Source organism: Varroa jacobsoni, unplaced genomic scaffold, assembly GCF_002532875.2.
Source record: "Varroa jacobsoni isolate VJ856 unplaced genomic scaffold, vjacob_1.0 scaffold_391, whole genome shotgun sequence".
In the NCBI taxonomy this organism is placed as follows: domain Eukaryota; kingdom Metazoa; phylum Arthropoda; class Arachnida; order Mesostigmata; family Varroidae; genus Varroa; species Varroa jacobsoni.
Window position 1 is genome coordinate 178,038 of NW_019213293.1, and position 8,106 is coordinate 186,143.

At 38.2% G+C, this 8,106-nt stretch overlaps 1 protein-coding gene and 1 long non-coding RNA gene across 4 annotated transcripts in view; one reads left to right on the plus strand and one right to left on the minus strand.

Annotated features, from left to right (window-relative positions):
• The window catches only part of sowah (ankyrin repeat domain family member sosondowah), a 26,375-nt gene extending 18,752 nt beyond the window's left edge, over positions 1-7,623 (minus strand). The window contains exons 1-4 of one of the 3 annotated variants that reach the window (XM_086968112.1): positions 3,781-4,436; positions 3,192-3,324; positions 2,348-2,683; positions 1,215-1,634 (exon numbers count right to left, since the gene is read on the minus strand). In XM_086968112.1, coding sequence (XP_086824238.1) covers positions 1,215-1,634; positions 2,348-2,683; positions 3,192-3,324; positions 3,781-3,822 — 931 coding nt within the window. In that variant the 5' untranslated portion in view covers positions 3,823-4,436. Of the gene's footprint in view, positions 1-1,214; positions 1,635-2,347; positions 2,684-3,191; positions 3,325-3,780; positions 4,454-6,707 lie in introns of those variants that run through there. The other 2 variants (XM_022832447.2, XM_086968111.1) reach the window with 2 other exon arrangements.
• Positions 4,720-6,401, plus strand: LOC111260017 (uncharacterized). The gene is made up of 2 exons (XR_002679990.2): positions 4,720-4,975; positions 5,923-6,401. It is a non-coding gene; the product is annotated as an uncharacterized LOC111260017 (long non-coding RNA).
• Positions 7,624-8,106: the final 483 nt, after the last annotated feature.

Below are 8,106 nucleotides of genomic sequence, written 5' to 3' on the forward strand. Positions count from 1 at the left end.
TTCAAGTGCACTAGTACGATTGCTAAAAACCAATGGTACGGAATATCATATTCAGATGTTTGCTGAACGAATGATGAAGGCTTCAGTGCCGTAGGCAAGACCTTTTTGTGAAAGCATAGTAGAATTAGGTCAGGTATCAAACTGCACTCCACAAAAAACAGATGTATGTACATGCACAAAAAAAATCAGTCAACTAATTTCAGACTGCGAGCCAAAACCACTATTTGAGTATTTTGGAGATTCATAATGTAGTACTAAACTAGTCCTACGCTACATAAGGACTTAAGAACTTTGAAAAATAAGGCCCTAAGTTGCAAAGAGCCTCAGGTGTAGTTTCAACGTAGTGCAGTAGAAATTATATTAGATTTTCCCCAAAATGTGCAGAATTGTATTAAATTTTTTTCATATTGATATGCTTAATAACTCTTTCAAACGCTTTCAAGGGCCTAGGTTTCACCGCAGATCTATTTTATTTAGAAGTACTATGTTACACATTATTATTGTTAAAAAATTTAAATTTTATATCAAATTTTACGAAATCTTTGTCACTCCAAAATTCAGCTCTATAGGGAAACTATTGAAGGTGTGCGAAATTCATAAGATGTGTACCACTTAGATGAGGAATGTTAGTGTTCTTTACTTCAAAAGCTGATAGAAAGAAAGAAAATCTCAGCATGTTGTAGGGTAGGACAGAAGAGCCTCTACAGTAGCTAAACACAAACTTCATTTGTTAAAATTATTAAAACCAATTTTGTTAACGACATAACCTTCGTTTCGAATCACCAGGACGCTATCACCGGGACCACCAGGACAAAAACAGTAGTATTGGTTTTAGTTTTATAAATCCTAGCTTTTAGAAGATCTTAGTATTTTTTTAAACAATTAACTGACCTGTAAACAATTAGTATGAACACTTCTATCATCATTAACATAACGCTAACAACACAAAATAATTGTGAAGAATGCACATGGAGTGTTATTGTATAACATTGTATTTGCACACAAATCATCCCACTGTTTAAAATGTTGGCCTGACAAGTCTCATCGTGTTCGATCATCTCAGCTGTTTACTCAACGCTCTCGCTTATATCGCGTCATTTCTAGGACTTGGGGGTATTTCAATCCTGTTCTTGTTACCTCTTGATTTCAACTGAATCTTTTTGTTGCTTGTGCTGTATCTTATCGTAGCGTCTCGTTAAGCTTTTCGTTCTCACCTTTGGGAATAAGCATGCCCGATTGCTGTAGGAGCTGTGTGTTGATCATACCAGCTGAACTCCTCCGCTGATGTTGTCCCATATGACCGGATGATAAACCGCATGATGATCCGGGCGGTGTGAGAACCGGTTTTGGAGGTGTTGGTCCATCGACACCGAAGGAAGACCCCAGCGTGTCGATGTGTCCAAGGGAACCATGGTCTGAATGTACCAGCTTCAATGAAGACGGCCGGCCTCGAAGTGGGTGGTGTGGAGGAATATTTTGGTTGTTTGGGTGAGGCTGTACTGGTAACGGTGGTCCTGCACCGATTGTACCTGGTGTTCGTGTAAGCTTTGACGATGAAACAGCTTGCTGATATGCTGGTGGCGCACGTGCTGGACGCCCAGGTGGTGGTCCCGCAGGCCCTTGGTGTCCGCTTCCTACAGGGCAAGACATGTTGGCCACAATAGGACCAATAGATTAATCTTCGGCAATACCACTTCACACAAACGATATGCATGACGATATCATACCTTATACTTTAAATTGAATATATGTTAATTAAAAACCTTGATTTGAAGTTGATTAAAGATCTTGAAATGTAATAGTTCTAACGTTACATTATTCTAATATTAAGAGCTTATTTTTGACTGCGGTGAAAGATATTTCACAAGGCTCAAATAGCTTATATTTTTGAATAATATAGTGGGAACCCTTAGATATTCAATGATTCAACGCACTGCTGGCACTTTGGCGCTGATGCGCTGAAATCTATCTCAACAATTCATAGTGTTGCTCAAATGCTAAACGCAACATAATAAACATGATTATATTTTTAAAAGGACGTGAAACTCTAATATGCAGCTAACAGATTTTAAACTGTCTCTGCAGTATATCAAGTATTATATATACGTACCCTACCCCGTTAGTTTGGATATCACTGAGTTATTTTTTCAGTCATCCATGTCTAAATGTGGACATGTTCGAAATACAATGTTCGGAAGCAAGGAAAAAATTGGAAAACTACCGTGATGCAAAATATGACCAAAACTCCAAACGATTAAATATTTTCATGGTTACTCGGAGGGAAACAGGATGTCAAAAATGGGTGTTTACTTTGCGACGAGTCTCTCCTATATAAATAAACTGTTACCTTTACTATGTGATGGATGTTGCTGTTGTAGGTTTTGAGCCTGAGTATGAGGGGGCACCCGGGGAGGCTGTTGAGGCATTGCAGATTGTGGTCCCGCTGCAGAACGGATATTATGATATGCTCCTCTCATTCGATGTCCTGATAACTGTGGTAATGGAATAAAATGGCCCTGATTGAGCTGCAGTACCTGATCTCCTCCAATCATCGCTGCCATTGGCTGTCTCCTTCCTTGCTCTCTCAACTCAGGTCGTAACACAACGAACTTATCTCCATTTTGTGGATCGGTCACCAATGTCGCTAGTTTATTCACATAATCCTTGAATTTGGCCTTTGCCTCTATACCAAAGAAAAAAAAAACCGTTTAGCTTCAAAATGGCTCCTTTCACCAAAAACAAAGAATATGGTTAAGTAGTTAACTAGTAACGCCGAGTCTATCACTTTTGAATTAGGAGTTGCTTGGTTGAGGGGGTTTTCCCACAACAGCTGTTGTCATAGTTTGAGGTAGCAGTAAACTTTCAAATAAACGCCAATATAGTATTGTTAAACATTAATCTAATTTGTTGATAGAAGTTCAACACATGCATTTGTTGTTGTTTAATTATTAACTTAATTAAAAAAAAAAAGCTACGTTTTTCGTCCGCAAACTTAAAATTATATTGAATTTTTTCTTTTAATACCTAAGCAAAAGTCCATTAGCGGCATCCACGTAGGTCAGTTATGTATCAGGTAGTAATTGTAGGCACTAATTTAAAATGGCTTCATACATGTCCAATTTAGCTCTATATAGACAGGGCTGGTTGAGAGCACTGCTTGCATGCACGAAATATACTTGTAAATTGTATACCCTCTTTGGTAGCCGGATTTTTCAGGTAGCGGGCAAATCGTAGAACGAGCTGTGAATTGAGCATACGCCCATTTGACGCCATTAACTCGTTGAAGATATCCTCCTTTGTAAACATCAGCGGGGCGCCTCCCTCCTGCAATATTGAAATTCATTGCGTAAATACATAAGTCATCATCGGACCGATCATACGTACGTATAGGACACATACGGATCGTACTGATTGAATTTGATAGTGTTCTATATTAACAACACCAAGATGTTTGACATAATGAGTTGTTAGATTTGGAAAAAAGTGTTCATATTGTATGTTCAAAAGTTTACTTAGCCTATTTGGTATTGGATATCCTTTTTCTGCGCTGCACCAATAAATCAGCGTGATTAAGATAGAACGCAATAGTAGTCAAATGTCCTCCATATTCAAGTTATGCAGTTATGTAATCTCTAAACGTTCAAATGCGTAGCATGCTTCTCTCGATTTCTTAACATTAGACAACAACAATAAAAACTATTCAAACATGCTTGAAATATACAGTATATCTGCGTATGAGTGACAAATACGCAACGAAAGGTATATTTGACGATTTCATACCGTTATTGTTTGTAATGCTTTTGTCCTTGCGGCGAAACTCATTATTTGCTGTACATTTGTCAGGTGTTCGTTAAGTAATCTAAATTATCAGGATGTGAACTGCGAGCAGACGTCACACTTATAATGTATTAAAGGGCAAGGGACTACGTAGATTTGGCTATTTAAAGATGCATATTATAAAATTAGGAACTAAGCTACAGGAGATGGTCCCAGTCTGCAGATGACTTGTTCAATTTTTGTTTTTTGATGATATTACGTTACGAAGTTTTTGTAGATGTAGCCATTCTTACTTAGAGCGGAAATCAACGAATACAGCATCTATATGAGAGTACACGTAGAGGAGGAATGTAGAACTACACGAAATGATTCTTAAAATTCGTTGTGTTCGTGAACAGATGAGCTCAAGAAAAAGTATTCCAAGGAAACTTAACGCACGTCTGATTTCTCGTAAAATGGCAAAAGCTTCATCAGTTATTTTAAACAGAATCAGTTTTAAGATGGCCATAGACCTTGACGGACAGGGACCATTGTCCCACATTTCCGTGTGAGAGAGTACGCCATACGACGAATGGATACTATACCTAAACGGCTGCTAATATCCATAGCTAGGCAAAGAAGTTCAAGCATAAATTGTTTAATAAAAACTCTACATGTAAATTCTCCTTCTCTTTGAGTACTATCAGTGACAATATACAAAGCATCTGGCTAATGACCACTAAAATAACTCTGCTGCAGATGAATTGATTGTCTTGTTCAGACGCGTTCAGAAAACTGGCCGTCAACGTCAATCTATTTCGTTTCTTACATATTTTTGTTCGTATAGATGACAGCAGTTAAAAACTTTTACCGTCGCCTGGACGGATGCCAAAGGGCTGCTTCAGTCGTCTGAGCTGATAATTACTCAATACCCTTCCCTCACCCACTGAATAGGGCTGAAAAGAAACAACAACAACTGTTATTACGATAACAGTGAAGACCACAGCTGAACAATCACGGCAACGGCATTCCTGACTGGCTCTTTACATTCTTATTAGATTACGGACTATCTTATTGCAACTGTCGTAAAATTACTGTGTGGTAGATGTCAAGCTACTCGAGGTTTCCATTTATCTAAGGCTCTGAAGCCTTCAGCTGTACATGAGCGAGGCGAAATCGATCATAAGAATTTTTGCTAGTTCGGTAAATCGAGTAAAAGGTAAATGTACTTATTAAAAATAATTTTTCTACAAATATAAAATCCTCTTATGGTTGACAGCACGCATTATTTTACTCTAATTTCTAATATACCCAATAATACCCTAATTTCTACAATACCATTCTCAATCTTCTTCTTAATTTCAAAGTAGTTGCAGTCGGAGTTCCGAAACATTTGCTTTAAAACGTACGATCCCATTTTGACCTTTAAAAAAGAAAGGCTTTCCTGTGATGTTGTAGCAATCGACAACCCGCGCAGGGCATTACTAGTGATCCGCAGCTAGGAAAAGAAGTCAGGTATCCTAAAGTCAATATTCCGTTTTAATGGCGTTACATTAATCTACTACGTAAACACTTATACTATTGAAAAATAATCTGAATCTTTCAAGCTAATTTTATCTCTAGATGTTGATTAGTACAGTGGCGCCAAAGTAGTATTACGATCTTAAAGTATTTGCCTCATTTTCGATGACAAAATCTTGCGGGTGAAATTATATACGGGTATATACGGGTGGTTAGTATTCCGCGAATCATCTGTTTGCGGCAAAGTATGCGGCATAACGTGTGTTATAGAACAAGTAATAGATATATTACTTTTGACTACTTTAATTGAAAAATCATCAGCAAGGTTAACAATTACAGTAGCCTGCTTCAGTAACACAGTTTAGTCTTAAAGACAGCGGTAGAAAGAGGCAAAGGAAATCACAGAACAAGTGCTTACAACAATCCGCCATAAAAAACCTGTTTATACGCACAGTAGTTTAATTAATTAAGTTACTTCCTACAACGGTTAATCATTCGTGTAGAGAAATCGAACAGTTCAGTGTCATTTTAAAAATATTAGGCAAACACAACAACTAGCTTTCTAAATATCATCACGGATATTCTTTTCACTAATGGCTGACTGCATCTTCACGCGTGGACGCCACCGGCCGTTGTCCGACATAGTTTAACGTAGCTGTCAATGAAGGGCAACAATACGGATCTAATGCAACGATAATTCGACGCAAGTCTGGCATTCACGGTCTATAAGGAGAAGACAGTGAGACTATATTACTTCAGATCGGCCCTTCATTTGTTCGTGCCTACACAAGGTGAGATATTGGTTGATAGCTGCGTGATATTCTAGCATATTGGTCGATTTGTATAGTGTTAATAGGAGCTGAAAATGATTATCGCTTCAGTCATAACGAACAAGCATTATTAGATCTCAAGCCCGTGTATATAAACGCCACAATGAAGAATATTAATTTCTCTGATTTTTTTTTTGTATAGTAATTCGGATTCAAACTATTATGAAGGATTGTTGAATTAAGTCAACTTCAAGCACACCGGTCATGTTCAATGCGCCTTTAAATATGTTGATTTGGACAACTTCTTTTTTGTACTAAATCTTCCGCTTCACAGTAACAAAAAGAAAAAAGAAATGATGATGCTCAGAGAGGACCTTGAGAGCGAGATCTTCCTCCGTATTAGACCGCTGTGTGGGAGATCTCAACTGATAACTTTTTCCACCATTGACGTATATTCGACTTCCTCGAGGCATATCTAAGTTGAAACTGCATTTAGGTTAAAGAATTTATAAAAACCGCCTAAAACTGATAACGGTACTCTTGAATTGACAAAGCGGTTTATGATTTATCTGTGTTATGTAAAAGTGCTTTGCGATGTACACCATTAATTTTAGTTATCGTGCGTGCGTTAAATTCATATTGAGCACTCATAAATCGTACCATTGTTTTGTCTGGATAGAGGTTGTCTTGTTATTGGCTTGCAACACAATCTTTCTCTGATCAGGACTGACCGCATCAAACTGGTCAAGTCTGATCTGTCACACGAACATTTGTATACGCACACCTGTTTAATTCACTAATCATTTCAGTATTAACATGTCATCGACGAATATAACACACTCCATAGTTCCAACAAAGGTAACATTCTTTTTTCAACAAGTGCGGTTCACTCATCGGTTACACATTGAAGCGACAAAAAGTTCACAAATAAACAAATAAACATCAAAAATCTCCATCTAACAATGCACACACATCTTTCTGCGGATCATTTAATGCGAACATCGTCGAAGAAGCATTTTATTCTTCGTTGGATTCACCATTTATTTTGATCATCGTCCAGAATTGCACGAATACTAGAAGTAGCTTCCCTCCATCGAGCTGCTTCAAGGCGGTTTCGAACATAGGATGCCTACTGAACCCCACTAGACCACTGGCTGACTCTACATCCACCGTCAAAGCGATACGTCAAAACATAGCCGCTTGTGCCTGCCAGCCCGACAATCAACCTGAAAGCAGAAGCAATAGCTCGTCCGGTTGTTTGACGAAGGAACGGACATTTGCTGCTGCTTCTGTCTCGATGTTCTGCCACTGCTACTTCATGAGGCGCTGCGGTCGTCTCAATCGACGCGCAGAACAAGAATTCTTTTATGATGCAAATTAGCGGGGTTGATGAACGTGATTCACTCGGTTGTACCAGCTGCCGTAGCCAAATCACGTTAGTCATTGAAGGCACTCGATAAGATGTTCGATTGAGATAGATTGCCAGTCTAACGAATAGGGGAGTATTAGTGCGGAGCTTAAAAACGGCAAACGGTAGATTATTGTTGCAAAACTGGAATGTCTTTGAAATGATGATGACGGCAAGTGGAATGATCTTGTCTGTTAACATGGCACGGTAAAGAAAGGCGATCGGACCGCATGTTGAGCCGATATAAATGAATTTAGCGGTGACAAGGCAAAGAACCTGTCACTTATAAAATATTTAACATTGTATCATTGATAAGTAGTTGTGCATTCCAATTACTAGTCTGCTGCATATTTATTAGTTATTATTGTTGTTTAAGATAGCTACGGATCAAACGAGTAAAACCCTACTGTTCTGTTACATAATTAACTTGACAATTAGCAGTGGACTGTGCTGAACTCTGAGTAAATAACTTTTATCATACCTTTCACGGATGATAATGAGAAGTCCTAAGACGATGATTATCTATATAAATTGCTTAGGCTTTCGGACAGGCAGCTCGACTACAGGAGATCATTTGACATACATGTAAGCCCACCATATGTTTATATAGGTTAGGTTTTATCTTAATTCATCAAACAAACATCTACACAC